This window comes from Phoxinus phoxinus, assembly GCF_949152265.1.
Source record: "Phoxinus phoxinus genome assembly, chromosome: 1".
Classification (NCBI taxonomy): Eukaryota; Metazoa; Chordata; class Actinopteri; order Cypriniformes; family Leuciscidae; genus Phoxinus; species Phoxinus phoxinus.
The window spans coordinates 32,937,862-32,958,715 of NC_136876.1; the positions used below are offsets into that span (position 1 = coordinate 32,937,862).

Genomic DNA, 20,854 nt, shown 5'->3' on the forward strand with positions numbered 1-20,854 from the left:
CACACACACACACACACACACACACACACACACACACACACACACACACACACACACACACAAGCTTTCATTTCTATCCTTGTGGGGACATTCCATAGGCGTAATGGTTTTTATACTGTACAAACTGTATATTCTATCCCCTTACACTGCCCCTATCCCTAAACCTACCCATCACAGGAGACATTCTGCATTTTTACATTTTCAAAAATATATAATTTAGTATGTTTATTAACCCATTCCCCTCATGGGGACCGCTGGCTGGTCCCCACAATGGAGGTGATCTCAGGTTTTACTATCCTTGTGGGGACATTCGGTTCCCACAATGCATAATAAACCAAGCCACACACACACACACACACACACACACACACACACACACACACACACACACACACACACACACACACACACACACACACACACACACACACACACACACACACACACACACAAGCTTTCATTTCTATCCTTGTGAGGACATTCCATAAGCGTAATGGTTTTTATACTGTAGTACAAACTGTATATTCTATCCCCTTACACTGCCCCTATCCCTAAACCTACCCATCACAGGAGACATTCTGCATTTTTACATTTTCAAAAATATATAATTTAGTATGTTTATTAACCCATTCCCCTCATGGGGACCGCTGGCTGGTCCCCACAATGGAGGTGATCTCAGGTTTTACTATCCTTGTGGGGACATTATGGTTCCCACAATGTAATGTATACCAAGTACACACACACACACACACACACACACACACACACACACACACACACACACACACTAATGGATTGTAACCATTGTGAATGTTTGAGAAAGGTGTCATGATGTCCATGGACAATCTGACAATCTCTATCTTTCAATAATATGTCCTCGTATAGGTTGAACTATGAATTAATGATACATAATATAACAGATACCCTTTAAATAAACTAAGGAAGTGATTGATAAAGTTTTGACTTATTTTATATTGAACACTGTAAAAGAAATACAACACGCTAAACCTGTTAAACAGTTTCATGAACACACTGACCTGTATACAGGTTTTACAGGTACCTCAATAATGCTGTAAACACACACACACACACACACACTGGTTTCCTTGTGTCATGGGGACTTCCCATAGATGTAATGTTTTTTACAAACTATATCCCCTAACCTTCAACACAGAAACATTCTACATTTTAGAAAAACTAATTAGTATGATTTATAAAGTTGTTTTCCTCATGGGGACTAAAAAATTAAATTCACACACACAAACGAGGAAGCTCTGTCATTAAATAATTAACATTAATAAAACATCATTACCAAGGTCAAATACATCTGAAATGGCTACTGTGTATGATGTGCGTTGCATAGCTATGTCTTCTTGATCAGACCTCTTATTATTGATTACTTGATTGAAACTCATGTGGCGTATACAAGTACAAACATGACTTCAGTACAAGACAAAGGACAAAAACCAAATGAAATAAGCTCTGCAATAAGAATTTATTATAGCTTGTGACAGACACTCTTTGCAGGTTAGATCTCTGTTCTTTTCATTGAGGTGAATAGATTTCTGCATAGTATTTGTAAGTCACAGAGAAAGGCCAGTAACAGGGAAAACAGTCTAGTGGAGTTAAAACAGGTACACCCCAAGATTTCCAAATAAAAGTACTTATTATATTCTTACAAAATTTATGTATAATATATACTGTGTATAAAACAAACAAACAAAAAATATTAAGGAAAACATTTCAAGTAACATCTTGAAAGAAATGACCGTGCACCTAAGTGCACTTTTGTAAACCATATAAAAACTAAAATAAAAGGAAAAAAAGAAATGACAATATAATATATGTATATTTACAAGGTTAACTTAAGCAAGGCTTTGTACAAATGTTACAAAATCGTTTGACACACATACTCGAGCACATACTGTTTACACAGGCAATTTCAGACACACATACACACTCATTTGAAGTGATTTCACCAATGAGCCATTACTCAATGTAAAGGAATATGTGGGAAGGTGAACACAACACACTGCCTCTCACGGAACTTAATGTAGAGTTAATGGTTGAATTATGCACCTGCGCTGAGCTCAACGGCCTGTGTTAAAACTAGTATAACTGTCAACACTGTTCCTGTTTGATAACACTGTTTAACCAATACTGCACCGGCACGTTCGGAGAATTGGTTCGTCTGGGACTTGAGAACACAAAAGCACTGAGTCGTGAGGGTCTTGGCATTACAGAATGTTGTCATGTGACTGGCCAAGAAAAGGAAGAAGAAAATGTGAAAAGAAGACAAATGATGAAAAAAACTTTGGCAACACTGAAAAGCCCCCTTTGCCATGTAGCTGAAGTTGGTCAGAGAGAGAAAGAGTGATGTAAATTAGATTTGAGCGAGGGGTTTAAACAGTCTCAGTTTGTATTTTATACTCGCATGGCAACCTAAAAGGCCGTTCACACGACAGCGATTTGCAGTGAAAAAATGACTGGATTCATCATCATTAAGAATGATTTCAGGCAACGTAAATGACTGTGACATTAATTGCTCATTTGGATAAAGAAGAGTTCTTGTTTATGCAAATGAACAGTAATGTGAGGCAGCGACAGTGCATGGGAATACAAACCAGGGTAAAGACATTTTTGGAGTTTAGTGTCGGATCCCTTTCAATTCATGGAAATTCAGTTTTAGGTTAAATTGGTTACGCCCTACAGCAAGTTGATTTTGAATTGGAATGAAAACGGAACAGTTAAAGGAAATTACAATTTAAAGAAATGTATTAAATTGGTCCATAAAATGAATCTTCATTTTTTGTCAAATTCAAAAAAGTATATAAAAATAAGCACACATTTCTATAGGTGCATGCCATTTCAAATAAAGCAAAAGTTTGTCTTGATAACTTCCATTTCTTGTTACAAACGACAATTAGGGCGTTTTCACACGTCGCAAAGACCCGCCCCCTTTAGTTACTGTTGCTATGTCCGACAAGCGACGCCACGCCGCTCTCACGCCCCAGTTCTCACGCAGTGAAAAATACATCGCGAAGCAGAGAGGACAGTGACAACGCGCCGACAGACAGGACAGACCAGGTTACTTTTGATATGAAACAAAGTCTCAACGTTAAAATTTGGTCATTTTTGAAATAAATAAATACAGTTTTGTGGCTCTTTAATGTGTCTGTCAGATCGCTGTAGAGCCTCAGTTAAAGCTGCTCGTGAACCGATTATCTCTTCCTTCTAGTTTATTTATAGCATCAAATAAATATGAATGAACATAAGAAGGAATGTTGTTTTAACGGCAGAAAGACGTCAGTACACTCTGTTTTTCCAAGTTCAAATCCTCCAACGTTAATCTACTAACTCTCCTGACTGCTTTGTCGGACAAAAATGGCGGATTATGTTTGGTCAGATCACCTGTCAATCAAACATTATTATCGCAGCTAAAAACCAAAGACCACCTCTTCATTTTAAAATGTCATTGTTCTTCTTCGAAACAGGTGTGACTTGCATAAACGTAAAAATATTAATTGCATAAAAATGTTCTTTGTGAAAGCGAACCAAGGGAGAAATTAAACATTGTAAATCCCTGTTTCAGAACAAAGCAAACAATTGACAGGTCTGTAAACCCCCTTATTGCAGTTTTATCTAAATTTCAGTTCATTTGAATTCCAATTTATTAAATTCGATTTTCAATTGGGCATCCTGTTTGCTACCTCAATTTAAATACAATGCCAATTCAAAAACTGAACTGGAGGTTTAAAGAATGCTCAGTTCAATTCTGAATGGTGCACAATGACGCTCACATCATTTGCCACCTGGTCCAGTTTGACACCACAGTGAGTATGAACGTCTACCGACCAAAAGTACTCTACAATGATAATAAATCGCTGTCAGTGTGAACTCATATCAAACATACAATGTCATCTACGCAGCTACAACACAAATCCAACTCTCTTGGTTCACTAGCCTGTACACACCATCACTGCTACAAGAAATCACGGAAACGCGAGGTAGGCAGGGCCCGACGTGCAAAAGGGGCTTCAGTCTCTGAGCACTCTGGGTGGGACTCTCCAACGTCCAGCTTTTCAACAGGGGGGGGTGAAGCTAGCGGTTTGGGGGGTGGCGCCGGTGTTTTTTTTCCTGAACAATCTGTAGGGGAGACCACCACTGTGTGCCTCCTCCACGCACGTCTCTTTCTGCGCGTCTCAGGCGAGAGCTGCTTCCTCAGGCCGACGCTGCGCAGGTCATCCGCTGAGCCCATCAGCCGAGCCCGTACCTGATCCGCCAGGGACCCCTGCCCAGGGGACAACAAGCAGCTCTTACTTCCAAGACCAGCCAAGGATGTTGGCGTACACTCTTTTCTCATGCTAACCTCTTTGGAGCATTTGGCTTTTGGTGGAGGAGACGGAGAGGAATCAGGGATTTGATTTGCACCTGACTGGCGTTCTCCCTCCATGGCGGAGGAGCTGGACAGTTCTGAAAGGTCCAACGAGGACACTTTGGCTTTGTCTGACTTTAGCCGCCGCCGCGCGAGGGTGTCGCACTGTATGAGGCGGTGGGAGTTAAAAGAGTTGCGGCTGTGGAGGCGCTGGGAGGCGGATGATGAGTGAGAGGAGGTTGAGGGAGTAGACGAACGTGCTGCGACATCGTTCGCTTGGTCTTCAGGGTTGGTAGTGATGTGGAGGGAAGGAGGAGGCGGAGCAAGGGCAGAGCCAGAGGCAGCAGAGGGGGTTTGGGATTTGCAGTGCGCATAGAGGAAACTGCGCGGCGCGGTCGGTTCGGGTGAGGCGTGCAAGTTTTGATCGGAACGGGTTGGTTTTTCCGGCCTCTCTTGGGTGAGGGAGCGTGAAGCGAATCCGCTTTCGTTATCGGTTTCACTCACCAGTTCACTGTTCTCATCATCTGCATCATCACCCCGCCCCTCTGATGCTAAGCTCCGCCCCAGAGTGGACAGAGTAGAGTAGCCAGACACAATAGACCGCGCATCATCTCCTCGCCAGCTGCGACCTTTCACTTCAGACCTTTGCTCCTCCTCCTCGCTCAGCAGCACAGCTGGTGGCGCTTCCTCTGTTGAGGAAATGGGAACTACTTCCTCCTTCTGTTCCTGTGCCTTCTGTCTCTCAACCTCCTCTTCCTCATCTTCCTCCTCCTCTTCTTCATCTTCCTCTCCCTCCGCTCGAGGGGCGCAGAAGGATGCCACCCGCCCCATCTCTTGCAAATCGTCTTTTTCGGAGACACAGGATTTAACGGGTTCGTGCTCAGAATCGTCGTCTGTGCTGCTGCCAACGAGACGGCCGTTATGCCGCTTCCGGCGTTTTCGGGTCACAGCCGACATAATCGATAACGTCAGGATATCCTTGGCAGTAAAGTCACGTTTTGATCCCCACGACCCCTAAGTATCAAATACATACAATTAAAATTTTTAAATACATTTTTATTAATACATATCACATTTATTTATTTATGATTAAATATGCATTTAAAAAGATAAAATAAAAACATTAATATTTACATTAAAACTAATATATATATATATAAATATATATATATATAATTCATATTAAATATTAAAAGCAATAAACAACTAATATTAAATCAAGAGGGAAAGTATATTATGATAAATAAATAAATATTAAACAATATTAAATCTAGAAAGCAAAATTAAATATGACTATTTTATTACATTGTGATTTAAAGTTACAAAATAGCAGAAATGTATTAACCATTTCTAGCATTCAAATGCATAGAAAAACACATTCGAATACCTAAATTATACTCTTATAACAGAACAAACATTAAAAAGCCTTTGGTCAATACTGACCTTAGATTTTGTAGAATCACTGTTGGTTGAGTCTGGCCAGTTAAAAACAGAGAGAGATAGGGGAAGAGATTGTGAGATGAAGTTAGTGAAAATAACAAACATTTTGGCACCATGTTAAATCTATATGCTGTTTTAATGAGAGGCACAGAGGAGAAGATAACTTTTGTGGTTGTCAGTAAGTTAACTTAAAGGGATAGTTCACCCAAAAAATTAAATTGTCTTAATTTACTCACCCTCGTGTTTCAAACCTGTCTGAGTTTCTACTGCTGAACACAAAAGAAGATATTTTGAAGAATGTTGGTAACTAGACAGTTGATGGACCCCATTGGCTTCCATAGCATCAAAAGAAAAAAAATAGTATGGAAGTCAATGGGGTCCATCACCCGTTTGGTTACTGAAATTCTTCAAAATACTTTTGTGTTCAGCAGAAGAAAGAAATTCATACAGGTTTGAAACAACTTGAGGGTGAGTAAATGATGACAGAATTAAAAAAAATGTGGGTGAATTATCCCTTTAATACATTATTAAACAAGACCTATAGTAGCCTCTGTGTCAATCATTAAGCATTAACCCAGTGATTATAAACAGTGATTGTGAGACAGTGTTCACACAAGATACACTATAAGCAACATCGGTGTAACAAACGACCAGCCATTGATTGTCAGTTAATGCTCCAATGTGAACAGGGTCATAGAAGAAGAAGAAGTGAAGGAGCCCATATATGCAGCAGCCAGTGGTAAAGATAAAGCGCACACTGATGGCATCACGGCACATACTGATGACATCAACCCATGAAAGAAGCTATGGGAGGGGAAAGGGTAGAAACTGTAATTGTCAGAGGGGGAGAAGGACAAACCGAACACAATTTTGCCACAACACACAGGCCCCGTTTACCTGGCATGTATTCAAAAGTCACAACTGTGAAGCCTTAGCTCTAATATTTTGCAAAAATCATTTTACATGATAAATACTTTTGTGATACAAACCACTACCATTCAAACGTCTTTTTTAAAGAAATTAAAAAATATATTTAACAATGGCATATTAAGTGGCGCAACTGATTAAAGTGACAGAATTAAGCAGCACTACTGGTTTCAGCATTGATGATAGTAATAAATGTTTCTTGAGCAGAAAATATATATTAGTAAATCATATTAGAATTATTTCTGAAGGATCATGTGACACTGAAGACTGGAGTAATGATGCTGAAAATTCAGCTTTGCATCACAGGAATAAATTACATTTTAACATGTATTCAAACAGATAAGGTACTTACGAACTGTAATAATATTTCACAATATTACTGTTTTTATTGTATTTTGATCAGATAAATGCAGCCTTGGTGTGCATAAGAGACTTCTTTTAAAAACAATCAATCAAAAATAGTGTAAATACTAGTCAATATATTATAGTATAAGCAGTATCTGCTAATTTAAAAGTCAAAACTGTAATATAACCTATAACATTTTGACTAGAAATGTCCAAAATCATTTAAAAAACTATTTATATAGCACACAGGGTTACTATTTTTAACTTAGACCCATACTATCATGCTAAAAAATGACTAAATATTAGATAGACCCCTACTACCGGTAATCTATTTCTGAATGTGGTTGGTTTGAATGAGGATAAACTAGCTTTTGTAAAAAACAAAACAAAACATGGAATCCTGTTTACAGCTGAATTCAGCTCTTCAAAGTAACAATGTTAATACCAGGTATAAACGGGGCCCATAAGCACCTTCATCGCTTGATACAACGTTCCCACTTGTGCATGTAGGCATTAAATATACACTCCTGAACACACACAAACAAACACAAAGAGAGAGAGAGAGCATGGCAGGGGAAACCCATCCTACCGCAGTGGCTGTTCCACAGGCTCAGCTAAGAAAGGAATGCAGAAATGTACAGAAAAAGACAGCAGAGAGTGAATATAATGAAAAAGATTCTTTAAAAAACAAAACTTAGAAGTGTAGAGCATTCAACATGCAGGAAAACAGAAACATGTTTGACTTGCTGTCTATTACTGTCAGAGATGTGTCCATTCACATGCAGATTAAAGTATGTATCTAGTGTTAGTCATCTGAGGTGGAATATGACTAGCCAATGGCAGTTAGTCAGGAGACTACAGGTTAAGCTGTCTCACCTGACGCCTCCCCTAGCAGGCCTGTCCGGCCAATGTTAGAGAGGAGGTGATCTATGTTTGGGGCGGGCTGAACATCCTCCGTGTCCACAGGTGTCTGAGGGGCGACATTCAAATATTTAGTCAAAACACATGAAAAACTGTCACATTTTTTTTCTTTTTTAAATGCTTAGTTTAGTTATATACTGTAGATGACTTGATGATTCATAATTTTTTTTTTTAATGAATCTCGATAACATTAAATATAAAGAAAACAAACCTTTTCATCCTTTTCGTGTTCTTCAACGAAAAACCAGACATACTGTGTAGAGAGCAAGAAAATCATTGTTTAAAATAATTCAAATGGAGGCAATCTGTAAACTCAGTGGTGTGTTTTGTCAGCGGTGTGCCTCACATGCTGAATGAGTGTCTCGACAATTTTGTAGCGGTCAGGCATGTGGGTGACCATGTCTGTCATGTTGTCCTCCGAGGTCCGGACAAGAGTGGGGCCAAACACCAGCGCCAAATTACGCGGCTCCATCTGCACAAGTGCACCGTAAGACTCAACCACCATAAACAAGCATGCTACTGTATGCAGTTTAAATGAGCTGCTTTTTTTTTTATGTGAAAAACCGGAAGCATTATGAGATGAGAAAATAAGAAAAAATACACATTTTGAGAGCAATCTGAACCTGACTTTTTTATTACTCTCAAATTTGAACCCAACTTAAATCTGAATAAAAATGTGAAAATGAATAACTGTGGTGTTCAAATATGCATTGTAATTTATGGTAAAACTGTTCTTTAAATTGCTCACCTTGTTCTTCTCAGAGTGGTCTGCCACAGTCTTTAGGTGTCCAATAAGAAATTTTAGAGTGTGGAAGTAATAATCTGGTAGATCACGGATCTGCAGGAAGAAATGGAAAAGGGCAAAACAAAAACTAAATCAAAGAGAATACTAAATAAATGCTAAATGTTGCACATACACTACCATTTACAAGTTTGAGGTAAGACTTTTTTTTTTTTTTTTTTTTAGAAAGGACAAATTAATTTGATTAAAAGTGACTGTAAAGACATTTATAATGTTAAAAAACATTCATACTTCAAATAAATGCTGGTCTTTCTATTCCTCACAGAAAGGTGAACATTGAAAACATTGAAACTGCAGCTTTGCCATCACAGGAATATTTACATATAAATATTATTCAAATATTAAGCAGTTATTCAAATATATGTCTCTTAATGTTTCTTGAGCAGCAAATCATCATATTAGAATGATTTCTAAAGGATCATGTGACACTGAAGAGTGGAGTAATGATGCTGAAAATTCAGCTTTGCATCACTGGAATAAATTATGGTTTAAGCTTGTATCAGAATGTGGTGTTTAAACAAATATGTTGAAAACACGTTCATACCAGTTTCTTCATTGTCCTTAACCTATCACTGGCACTATCCATCCGGTTGGCCTCAATAAAGTCATTGTATTTGTCTTCAATGGTATAGCGAGAAAGAGAAATAGAAGAAGAAAGAAAATGTAACTACATGACATTTTATACACCTCCAGTAATGTTATTGTTTTAGGCACATAAAATCACAGTTAGCATGCTCCTAATCTCACCATCAGTGAAGAGGGGTTCCGGGAGTTTACGGAAGAAGGACTTCAGCAGGCTGCTGACCACATTCAGGTCCTGCCATCTCTGTACAGGAGGGACAAGTGAAAGTAGTTGTTGTTGTTGAAGTTCTCAGTATATGAGGAAGCAACCGCTTAAACATGGGAAGTGAATATAACTAGTATATTGCCTCGGTCTCAAATACCAAAACAATTATGGTGTCTCTGACCGAGATCGTGTATAAACATCTCACCTCCTCAGCGATGTTGATGTCTACTCCTTTGTTGAGCTGCTCCTGTAGACAGGACACCACTGCATTGTTTCCCGGCACTCTGTAGATCCCTGTATACTCCAGACCCATTTCCTCCACCAGCCCGCAGCAGATCTCCACAATATGGGGAATGAACTTCACAGACAAAAACGCATATTAAAGCATACTAACATAAAATAACCTGTAAGCATAACAAGAAATACATTCAGCACACTGCAAAAATCACACACCTTGTTTTTGACAGCAGGCTGGCAGTCCTCTAGCCGGACCCCAAAGGCTTTAGGGCCTGCCTTCTTAGCCTTCTTCATTATATTTATGCCCCAAGGAGATTTAGGGGGGCTGCTCTCATCTTTGGCCTCGTGTTTTGGGGAACGTGGAGGTGCGCTATTGTCTTTATTGCTGAGCAGAAATGTCATTCGATGCACTCTGGGTGAGGAGTCTGGTTTATTACCCGTTGGACTGAAGGAGGGAACCAAAAGGAAGAGAATCATTTCGACTTTGTAAGTATAGTAAAATGTAAAAAAAAATAAAAAATGTGACAATGGTCTGCAATCTCACCTTTGCTTCCTGTAGTCATTAAGTTTCTTACTTATGAGAGCCTGTCGTGAGAAACCCAATTCCTACAGACAAACATGACAAAGGAGCATTTCAATTGCATTGAAAAATAAATAGTTGTCTCATCCTAAACTCAACCATTGGTTGAGCCATGTTGGATTGTGCAAACCACAAAGCCACAGTGTGTTCACTCTTCGGGGAAATCAACCAACAAACAGTCTTATTATCGGTAATGACAACTACAACAAAATGTAAATGAAAAATGTTAATTTACTAAAATAAATGAACATAATTGGAAATACTTCATGATTCAAAATAAAATGAATGTATTATGACCATATTCACATTTATTAGCACACCTGGCAGTGAAAGTAACAGCAGTAAGAGAGGAAGCAGATCTCAAACACAGACACCATGTCAACATGCATTAGTTCCTATACTGGCAATGACAACCTCAAAAACCAGTGTCATTCATCTGAACAAACCCAGAAACAAATGTAATCTTGCCATTTCACTCTGTTTAAGGCCTCTATGTAACATCATCGCACTCTCACCTCATTGTCAGTCTTGCTGCTCTCTCTGATGACTCTGATCCACTCCAGCATGTCCTCTCTGTCCTCCGCCTGCAGCAGGTATTCACAGAAGTCCTGCGTGGACAACCTCAGCGCGTGCTTGCGCTTCGTTTCGCTGTACGCTATGTCCACAAGGCAGCCCCGGATGGCAATAGGCTGCTCATCGTCGGCCCCGCCTCCCAGCGCCGCCCCTTTGAGAACTGCCTCTCGCTTGTCTTTGTAGAGGAACAGGGAATGGGACCGAAGCACGGAGAACACCCGCCTCCAAGGCCAGATGGCACTACCCACCTTCTGCAAGAGAGAGAGAGAGAGAGAGAGAGAGAGAGAGAAGACAAATCTTATCCATCAGATCATACAGGTACTGTAACTAATTAGTCATTTAGCAGACAGACACTTTTATCCGAAGCAACTTTGAACCAAAAACCTTCTGGTTGCCAGCCCACACCTTTATCTAAACCACTAATAACCGCTCTCCCGGGTTATAAACCAGCCCTAATCTGGCGGTCTCTTTCTCTTACCTTGCCCTTCTCAGTGTGGATCTGTTTGAAGTGGAGCCATCCTTCCCTCTTCACGTCACTGTAGCTGATGCTGCCCAGCTCCGAGGTAGAGTGTCGTTTAGAGCGAGCCTCTTCAGCAGCAGCCAGACTGTCTAGAGACTAAACCATGACACAGGACAGAGATACACACAAATGTGACAATGACATGGAACTACAGTATACAAAGAACCCGAATACAGGAAGAAAACATTTAAAGCTGTAGACATTTTAAATGTTTTTTTTTTAAGTCAATTTGAAACAAAAAAACAGCCTTTTTAATTTTTTTACGCATGTCCTCAATCTTGTTGTGATTGATTAATCTGTAAATGCATGTTATTACAAAGAAATTATTTGTCTTTGTAAATGTAATTAAAAAAATGTAAACTATTAAAATATAGTTATTTCATACTAAGTATAGTACAAATCCATTAACATATTTACTGACATATCACTTAAGACTTACTGCTATAAAATTATAAATAAACTTGTGAAATATGTGGAGTATTTCTTTATTGCACAATGCACATTACTTAATATTAAGCCTAAAATGTGTTTAATATCATTATTAATAAGGATTGTATGATCTCTGTATAATATCAGTCTTTAAAATGCAAGATATTTAAAGTGTGCCGAAAGTGTACTTGCAATAGTTCCATTTTAACACAATCAATCAAATATACTTAAGTATATCTTTAGTTGGACCTCTGCACTATTTCTGGATAACTAAAGTGCATTAAGAACAAAATTAGTTGTTCCAATTCCCTACAATAGCAGGGTTTTTATATTCAGTACATAAATATGTACATGTTTTTGTAGTATACTTAGCATAAAATAAATGTATGGTATATTTATTTTTCACTAGGTTTGCTTTTCCTCTAAAAATACCTTTTCTGTTTCGCTGATATCACTTAAGTAAATGGTAAATGTTAACTAATAATATAGAATATACGTAGATATAGAATATAGATAACTATCTAGACATCACTTGAATAAATGGATAATATCATAAAAAGAAATATCACAGAGAGGTATAAACTGCTACTATATTGTGGATATAACATTATAACGTGACTGGTGTTGTTTTTGTTAAATAAAACTAAAGCTATTAAAATAATTTTCGTTAATTGAAATAAGGCTGAAATAATATTATATACATACATATACATACATTATATACATATAAAACTTAAACTAAAACTAAAATGAAAACATTAAAATAAAAGCTAATTCTAAATATTAACAAAAATATATAAATATACAAATAATACTAAAATAACACTGGTATTGACCAATCAGCATCCAGGAGCAAAACTAGCTTATCTAGAATCAGAAATATCACATTATGTAGATTTTTAACAACATTACAGAAGAAACTTTGGTTCATGCCAAAGTTTTAGAGTGTATAACCTAGTTAGTTTGTACTGTAGTTGAACTCACCCCTTCAGTAAAAAAGCTCTTGACTCTTTTTGGAAGCCTCCTGTTGAAAGAGCACAATGAGAGTGTGTTTAAAAGTAAAATCAAACAACAACAAAAACATCCTCACTGAGGTGTGAATAGTATTTAATGCCAAATTTACACTGTAAAGGTACACTTGTGAAGTGTCTTTACACAGACTGTTTCTTGCTGCTCTGAGGTGGCAGAAATGCATTTGCACAGCAATTTTAATAGTATACTTTTATACTAGGAGCTAAGGTGTGTCAGAGTAGACATAATGTAATCTGGCTTTTATGCAGCATTACATCTTTACACAGAATTTTAAGCAGGCACAGAGCAGCCTTAAAACACCTGTGCAAAGATGCCTTTAATATATTTATATATTATTAATAGTAAAGTCCCAAAACTTACGAGAAGACCCGCCCCTCTTCTCTATATGTGTTAAGCCCCTCATCACATGACTTGGAGCGTTCAGTGGTGATGGCCAGCAGGTAAGAAGAACGACGATTAGACTTGGCATCACCTGCTCATGGATGGAGAGAGAGAAAGAGAGAAGAGAGAGAGACATCCATTCATTACAAACAGTGAAAATGACAAAACGCTGTTATACAGGAGAAGAGAGAGAGTTGATGAAGGACAGTTAGTGTGGAGTTGGGTAGGACACAGGAAGTAATCAGATTAGGAGGTGGGAAGGAGTTGATCTTCATCACAGTCTCAGTAAAGTGCGGTGAACACAATGCACGGGAACGATCACGTGGACTTTTGCAGTATGCAGTACGGCATGCACACATACATTTGACTTATTTGTGCAGTGTGACTACGCATGCAGTAGTGGGAGCTCTACGGCGATCACATGCAGCTTCTGAATGTTTACATAACATGTTTGTTGCCATGTTTTCATGTACAGTTCCAGGCATTGATTTGACAATTTACGGTAGTAGTAACAGTGCTTCTCTTTCTCTCTGGATCACTCACTGCTGCCATGGGAGAAAAGGCGGTTGAGGGGAAAGGTGAAGGTTGGGGAGGCGGGGCTTGTGGCCACAGCAGGGGCGGAGTTTATACCGCCACTGGACACGACGGAGGAGGCGGGGACATGACGTGCCCGCAGATCTGCACTTGGACTGGTCGGCTCATCTGTGGGAGGAGTGGAATGGAGGAAAGGAGAGGAAAAGGGGAAGGAAGGAAAAAAGGAAAGACGGAAGACAAGAATAAAAGATAGTTTAATTGGTAAAAGGAGAAAGATTGAAACAAGGCAAACCAAAAAAATAACAAAGGAAGGAAAGGTTAGAGGGGAAGCAAAATGGTGTTGCACAGTTAATTTAATTATATTCGGATATCACAATAGACCAAAAACACAAGAGACTCTTCCTCTCTTGACATATAGATCATGCAAAAGTATAAAACTGAATTTCCAAACACTCAATTTACTGCACAACCTAATGAGAGGTTTGATTTACACACTCATACGCAACAATAAACAAATAATAATAAAGAGAGAAGAAGGTAAGGAGAAGCTATAGTACGTACTGTATCTGTCTGTACCCACTGGTCATGTGCTAAATTAAAAACATTAAAGTATGTGATACATGACAAAGTGAATGGCGATGAGAGCTAAAATAAGAGAAAGAATGAATAATCAAACAGCATTTTGTACCTGACTCGTAGCCCTCCATGAAATGTGCTTAATGTGGAAATGAGATGTAAAAGTCCTCTTTGTATTAACACGTGGTTTCAGTTCTTACTTAGTGCTGTATGTGACTGACGGGAAGTGGTTGGTTGTTGCAGGTATGCTTTTATAACAAACTATTCGGAGAAAAACGTTAACCGTTTTAAGCTAACACATTAAGAGATACATCTTGTCAAAGTCTTCCCCCGCTTTAAAATCACACATAACCATGTGTAAGATGAGTGGCTCCTTAAATGAATTCTTTGAAAAACCCTCTGTTTTCAAGACATGTGCTTGTTGTGTCTGGTCTTTCTGGCCCTGCAGGGGCAACATGATCACTTCAAAAACACAATTTGGCAGAACATTTGTATGTTAGTGACTAAGGAGATTCTGTCAACCGGCAGACCACCTGCAACAACACCAATCCACACCATCAGGTGGCAGCAGCGCACAAGCACCACTGAACAACAGGGCTTCTAAGCAAGAAGTCAAGGTTTGGTTGGATAGCATGGTCCTATTGGCACAAGTAATTTGATCAGATTTTGGCTACAGTACTAGATCAAAATGGGCTGTTTTAAGAAGAAGGGAAACAATAATTCTGAAATGAATCATGTAATCCAGTGTTTGTTTTGATCTGGAATAAGCCTTCAGTAGTTGTTATATCAAAATTTGGATAGCTTTGATCCAAAAAGAAAAAAAGCCGGATTATCCTGATCCTTTTAAACATCAGGGCCCTGCAGGTAGATCTTGCTACACCATCTGAGCATCGTTCTCAATTGACAATCATTCAATAGTAGTAAAAGTAAAGGTGCTATTGTGGTGTCATCGGCCAATCAGTGTTATATCATGATGTAATTTTCTTGCTTAATTAATCACTTGACATTTAGCTCAGGTGACCAAATCAATAAAACCTGGTTGAGGGGGTTGAGATGAAACAGAATGCTTTCTCCAGGTATAATATAGACCTTCTTGTCTCTGAAAGCAGTCATAATATAGTGACTCGACTCATGTCATCCATCTCTTCTGACTCCATCCACTCCTTTCCTTCTTATTCATCAATCACATTCATCAATTTATCACTTTAACATTGATTACATCACAAACACATTATCAACCGACCTGCAATGAAATGTCTTCTTGAATCAAGTGAATCTTTCTTTTATTTCTCTGACGTTTTCTACTGTTTCTCTCGCTCACACTAGAAAGAGAGCAGGGGCGGAAACATTCCCAATCTAGGATGTGGAATCTGGACTGTGCTTGTTTTCCAGCCACTGGCAGAAATAGCTGCTCTGTGGGTTTAACAAAGGCCCTCATTACTGAAGCCTGAGTATGAGCGCACACACACACACACACACACACACACACACACACACACACACACACACACACACACACACACACACACACACACACACACACACACACACACACACACACACACACACACACACACACACACACACACACACACACACACACACACCATAGTCTACTTCATAGACACAGTACAACACTAGCACATACAGAATCCATCTGTACTGCTTCAACATCAGTCACATGCAACTGTCGTGTTCTGAGGTTCAGATGAGATGCTGTAAATAACCCAGCTCATCACAAGTATGAGTACCTCCAACAGCCTCTCCCTGGCCAAGATGTGCATTCTACAGACATATCCACAAAACCAAAGAGTGAAGAACACAATACTAACATGGTAAGGTTTCCTTGTATAGTGTCACAAATCAAAATGAGACCTGGCCTGACAACTCTGTAATCCGAGCGAAAGTGTGATGAGAGGGATTTCTCCCCAAAAATGTGTTGGGCTTTAAGGGAGACTGGTGAGTTAGCGTATAGCATAGCATGTTAGTGTGTGAATGGTTGATGGAGTAAAGAGTCCTCCCATTTTTATTGGAGACACAATGACCACATTGAGGGCAGAGAGAGCTGAGTGTGTCGATTGTGTCCAGTAATATCTGAATGTGAGAGAGTGTGTATGTGTGTGTCCTTCACCCTTAACCCCAAAACCTCTGCTCCCTGCCACTCTTCCTTCTGCCATTCTCAGTTCATCACATAATTGTAAAAAGTACAAGTCTTATGCAACAAAGCAAAAGGTATACACTAGCTGAAACAGCTACATTCACTCCAAAACAAACAAACTTTCCTCATTCCTCTGAAAAAATATTGTATACCTGAATGAACTGACCCGTCACTAAGCTTTGCCTGCCTCGGTTACTGTTGCGAACAGAGACGAGCTTTACAGAACCTCCAATAGGAATGAACTGGAGATTTCCATGAACAGTATAAGTTTTAGTAAAATGTGTTTATGAATTGATGGAGTATTATTCTTATGTGGGCTGGAATGAATAATGATATTACAAAGCCAATTTTCTTTAAAGAAAAAAGGAAATTGTGTTATATTTATGCAACGTTAAATAAGCTATGCAATAACCAGGGTTATAATAGGCGCTAAAATGCAGACATGGCGTGAATAGGAGTTTAGTTTGTTGCATGTGCTGTAGATTCATATATAGATATGGCCATACGCAATTAATATCATACGTCTCCAAACATCCAATTACACAAACACAATAACGTAGTTTCAGAACTAGTTTCACCCCAAATCAATAAAGAGAAGGTCTAGTACAAACAACTCCACTGACATAGCAGGTAGAGCAAGACAGACTGTCTGTTGTGTTTTTATCAGTATGGTGTAACATGTCCCAGCTTGTGGGCATTTCTGTTAGTTTCAGTTTGATTGGTTCTCGCTGTTTAAAAGTCTGTTATGCCTCTCTGCGTTCATCAATCTCTAAAACAGGACCTGGGACACGCCCCCTTGCTCCCATCATAAATATGTAGTTACATTCTTGCAATAATCCTAAATATACACAAACACAGTGTAAGGAAGATCATAAAAACAAATGTAATCAAACTGAAGGCTCTAACTCTGTGCGAGGGGCATGTTGTGCTGTACAGGTGTGCATTAGCAGGAACGTGCTTCTCTTCTGTGCTAAATGCTAAAGGTGGGGCACTTTTATGCAAACCATAGTGGTTATAGGCTTAACCTTCCTCAGGAATGAAAGCACTGCACTAACAACAGCTTATGCAATCAACAGACAACAGATCATAAAATATGTCCAGCACAGCAGTGAAATGACAGAACAATTAGAAAATCACTAAGAAATAGCCCTAAAATGAATTGGTTTTGTTCTAATGCTGCCATTACAACTTCTAATGCATTGTTAAAGGAAAGCAAATGACCAACTGAAAGCTTTTAAGGAAACCGCTAAATCAATAGCACTCCACTTGAATCCAGCTGTGCAATAAACATATAATTAGAGGAAACAGAGATTCATAGGCAACCATATATAACCGTGTAGCACATTTAACAGTACGATTTTTGGTGTCTACATGTCTATCACAGTTTGTTTTGAATGTTTTGCATTCAACCAGCCATTTTGTTTCAGATTTCCTCTTGCACTATGGTTTAGTAATAAAGGCAAGCAGAGACAAGATCACTTTGTGCAACAGGCCAGATCGAACCTACAAACTACAGACACAGAAATCTGCTGTTTTCAAATCAAACTAATCATAATTACTATAAAATTAACCCTAACTTAACACTTACCTTACCTTTAAAAGAAAACTTGAGACATTATTTACTTTGAGCCCTTTCCCCAATTAAGGGTGTCTCTTAAATTTGGTTTTGTAAGATTTAGCTAACATCTGGGGATATCAAATCCTTAAACTTCATAGTGTTCCCACCAAGGTTATGGGTTAATTTGGAAAGAAGCATCTACCAAATGCATAGAACTGTAGAAACAGGATGGAATTGGGTGAGGTACTGGAAAAGCGGAAATAGAAGAAGAAGAAGAAAGAAAAATAGGACTAATTTAAATCCAGTAAGTCTGATTCAGCCACAGACAACTAATATTGTCGGGCTGACCAAGGGAGATTCCAGCCTTACCTAATGCATAGACATGCACATTGGTTCACCAGACATAGGAAATGAAGGGTAAGACCAGTGGGGATGTGAGTTATTAAAACAAGTATAGTCATTCTCTAACATTCCCATCAGTCTATTTTAATGGTGTCTGGATAGTTAATCAGTTTCCTTATAACAACCAATAACAATCATATGCAGGATAGAGTGAGCAAATGATGGGAAAACAAACCGAGAACCGGACAGAACAAGTTTGTATTATGTGAAGTATTCTGCAGCAAAGACAAGAATATACGATATGAAATGGAGAACATGACAGCAAAGAAGCCATTGAGCAATGTGGACTTACCTATAAAAGGAATCGACGCGAGGGAGTCATCCTCTATGGATAGTGGTGGCAGGTTTCCATTCGTGCGACGATGAGAAATAGCACTTTCTGCTTTGGCAGGGGGCTCCGTAGGGTCAGAGGTAAAGAGTAAAGGGTCACTGGAGTCAAGTGCTATGGCGTAATGTGGATGTCGATGGGTGTTCGCACCCCTGCGGCCAATGGGTGGTTTCTGCCTCAGAACTACTTCCTGTGTCTGGGCTTCACCTGTTGGTTCCCCTGCCCCTCTGTCATGATTAGTGGGTCGGTAAGTTCTGTCTTGTCCTTCAGGGGGTGTGGGAATATCAGTTGTAGAGGAGGTGGTTGGTGGGGCTGGGGAAGAAGCGGCCGAAGGTGGAAGCCCCTCTGGGGGACTGGTTTTGGGTGTAGGAGTCCATAGGCGTGGACCTGTATAAGAGGGGTCTCTAAATGACTGGGCCTGCTGCAGGATACGGCCAGTCTTGCGGTTGAAAGAGGGGCTGTAGCTACGGTAGCCAATCGGCTCCTCATCTAGACTCTGGCAAGAAGGCAAGCGTCTTGCCTGTGGAGCTGCCTGCTGAGGTTGTGGAGCCTGAAATGAGTATTGGTGTGCTGCGTGTGTGAGGTTTTGATGCTGAGGTGTGTGTTGATGGTGTTGGGGTGTGTGGTGTTGTGTTTGGTGGGCCTGTTTTTGTTGGTGTGACTCTGCGTGTTGCCCACAATGCCTACCACGTCTCGGATATCCTTCAGTTCTGTTTGGGGGCTGCTGGACCCAAGTGGATCTTTCAACTCGTGGTGAGAGAATCCCCACAGCTCTGTCGAGAGTTTCCAGTGAACGCCCCGTGTGTCCGTACCGGGTTGCTAGAAGGTTTTCGGAGGAATTGCGTCCATAGCCCACCACAGATGGGTGCTGTCCATATGCATGCTCGCCACGCCAGTCCCCTTGGTTCCAGTAGGGATCAGCGTACGCTGCAGAGCTCTGCTGAAGCAGTAGCAATGTGTCTTGTGATGCACTGTGGGGAAAGCCTGCTTGCTGCGAACGCCTGGCCTTACCAAGCTCACCCAGGCGGTCCTGTGAGAAACTCCTATGACGTGGGAGCATGGAGCGAGAACTAGATCGCTCCCGTTCTCGCTCGCGGCCTGGTACCTGGCTGTAGTACCAGTTGGAAAGGGCTTGTTGGGCGTGTTCGTTGCGGCTGGATGGGGGTGTTGATGTTGGCTGAGAAGGGCTACCCTTGCGGCCTCCAGTGTGCCCCATGGCATTACCCACATTGTGGTTGGCAAAATGAGCATGATGCAATGGGCTCATAATTCCTCCTGAAGAGGAAGAAGATGAGTGTGAACGTCCTCTCATTTGTCCGATTGCTTGTTGTCCCCTGTCAGTCATTCCATACTGGATCTCCTCAGTTCGGTGTGCAGGGCTACTGTGACTAACACCTCCTGGCTCACAGTTCCTGCCCTCAGCTGCCCAGATAGCGTTGCTGGAAGAGACTGTCCGGTTGTCAAGGGGCGGAGAAGGACCAGAGGAAGAGCCGGGCCAGCGGCTCCAGTTGTCCAGCTGGTTTTGCCCCATGTATGAGGAAGCTGGGTCAGGGGAGGGGGAGTACCCCGCAGGAGGCTGGGATATTGTACGTGGAGGGTAGAGAACAGGGGGTGGTGGAGGAAGATTTTGGGCCTTTCCTGTATATGGATTGTTCCCTCTTAGGTAGGCATCATGGGAATATGCCTGAAAGAGAGAAATACAACTTATTTAATTCAAGAAGAACATAAAGGGGTGGTTGAAGTTAATGAGAATGCGAAATTCCTCAAGGGGTAAAGGTGAAATATTTGTAGAAAAAAAGGGGTCATAGAGATTACATTTCTATGACAATGAGACACCATCACGATATACTGATCATATATATATATATATATCTTGTTTTCCAGTCAAAAAAAAATAAAAAATCAGTAAAATACATTTTACATACAATTTTTGTTAAATTAATGTATGC

At 40.0% G+C, this 20,854-nt stretch overlaps 1 protein-coding gene across 8 annotated transcripts in view; it reads right to left on the reverse strand.

Annotated features, from left to right (window-relative positions):
* Positions 1–1,476: 1,476 nt before the first annotated feature.
* The window catches only part of arhgap23a (Rho GTPase activating protein 23a), a 74,596-nt gene continuing 55,218 nt past the window's right edge, over positions 1,477–20,854 (reverse strand). For 5 of the 8 annotated variants that reach the window (XM_079611448.1, XM_079611447.1, XM_079611445.1 and 2 more), the window contains 17 exons: positions 18,870–20,589; positions 13,893–14,051; positions 13,329–13,440; positions 12,921–12,960; positions 11,466–11,603; positions 10,930–11,238; positions 10,379–10,440; positions 10,051–10,279; positions 9,803–9,955; positions 9,558–9,636; positions 9,355–9,428; positions 8,757–8,846; positions 8,355–8,480; positions 8,220–8,261; positions 7,964–8,057; positions 5,819–5,850; positions 1,477–5,389 (listed from right to left, as the gene is read on the reverse strand). In XM_079611448.1, the coding sequence (XP_079467574.1) occupies positions 3,983–5,389; positions 5,819–5,850; positions 7,964–8,057; positions 8,220–8,261; positions 8,355–8,480; positions 8,757–8,846; positions 9,355–9,428; positions 9,558–9,636; positions 9,803–9,955; positions 10,051–10,279; positions 10,379–10,440; positions 10,930–11,238; positions 11,466–11,603; positions 12,921–12,960; positions 13,329–13,440; positions 13,893–14,051; positions 18,870–20,589 (4,866 nt within the window). In that variant the 3' untranslated portion in view covers positions 1,477–3,982. Of the gene's footprint in view, positions 5,390–5,818; positions 5,851–7,676; positions 7,702–7,963; positions 8,058–8,219; positions 8,262–8,354; positions 8,481–8,756; positions 8,847–9,354; positions 9,429–9,557; positions 9,637–9,802; positions 9,956–10,050; positions 10,280–10,378; positions 10,441–10,929; positions 11,239–11,465; positions 11,604–12,920; positions 12,961–13,328; positions 13,441–13,892; positions 14,052–18,869; positions 20,590–20,854 lie in introns of all 8 variants that reach the window. The other 3 variants (XM_079611446.1, XM_079611450.1, XM_079611451.1) reach the window with 2 other exon arrangements.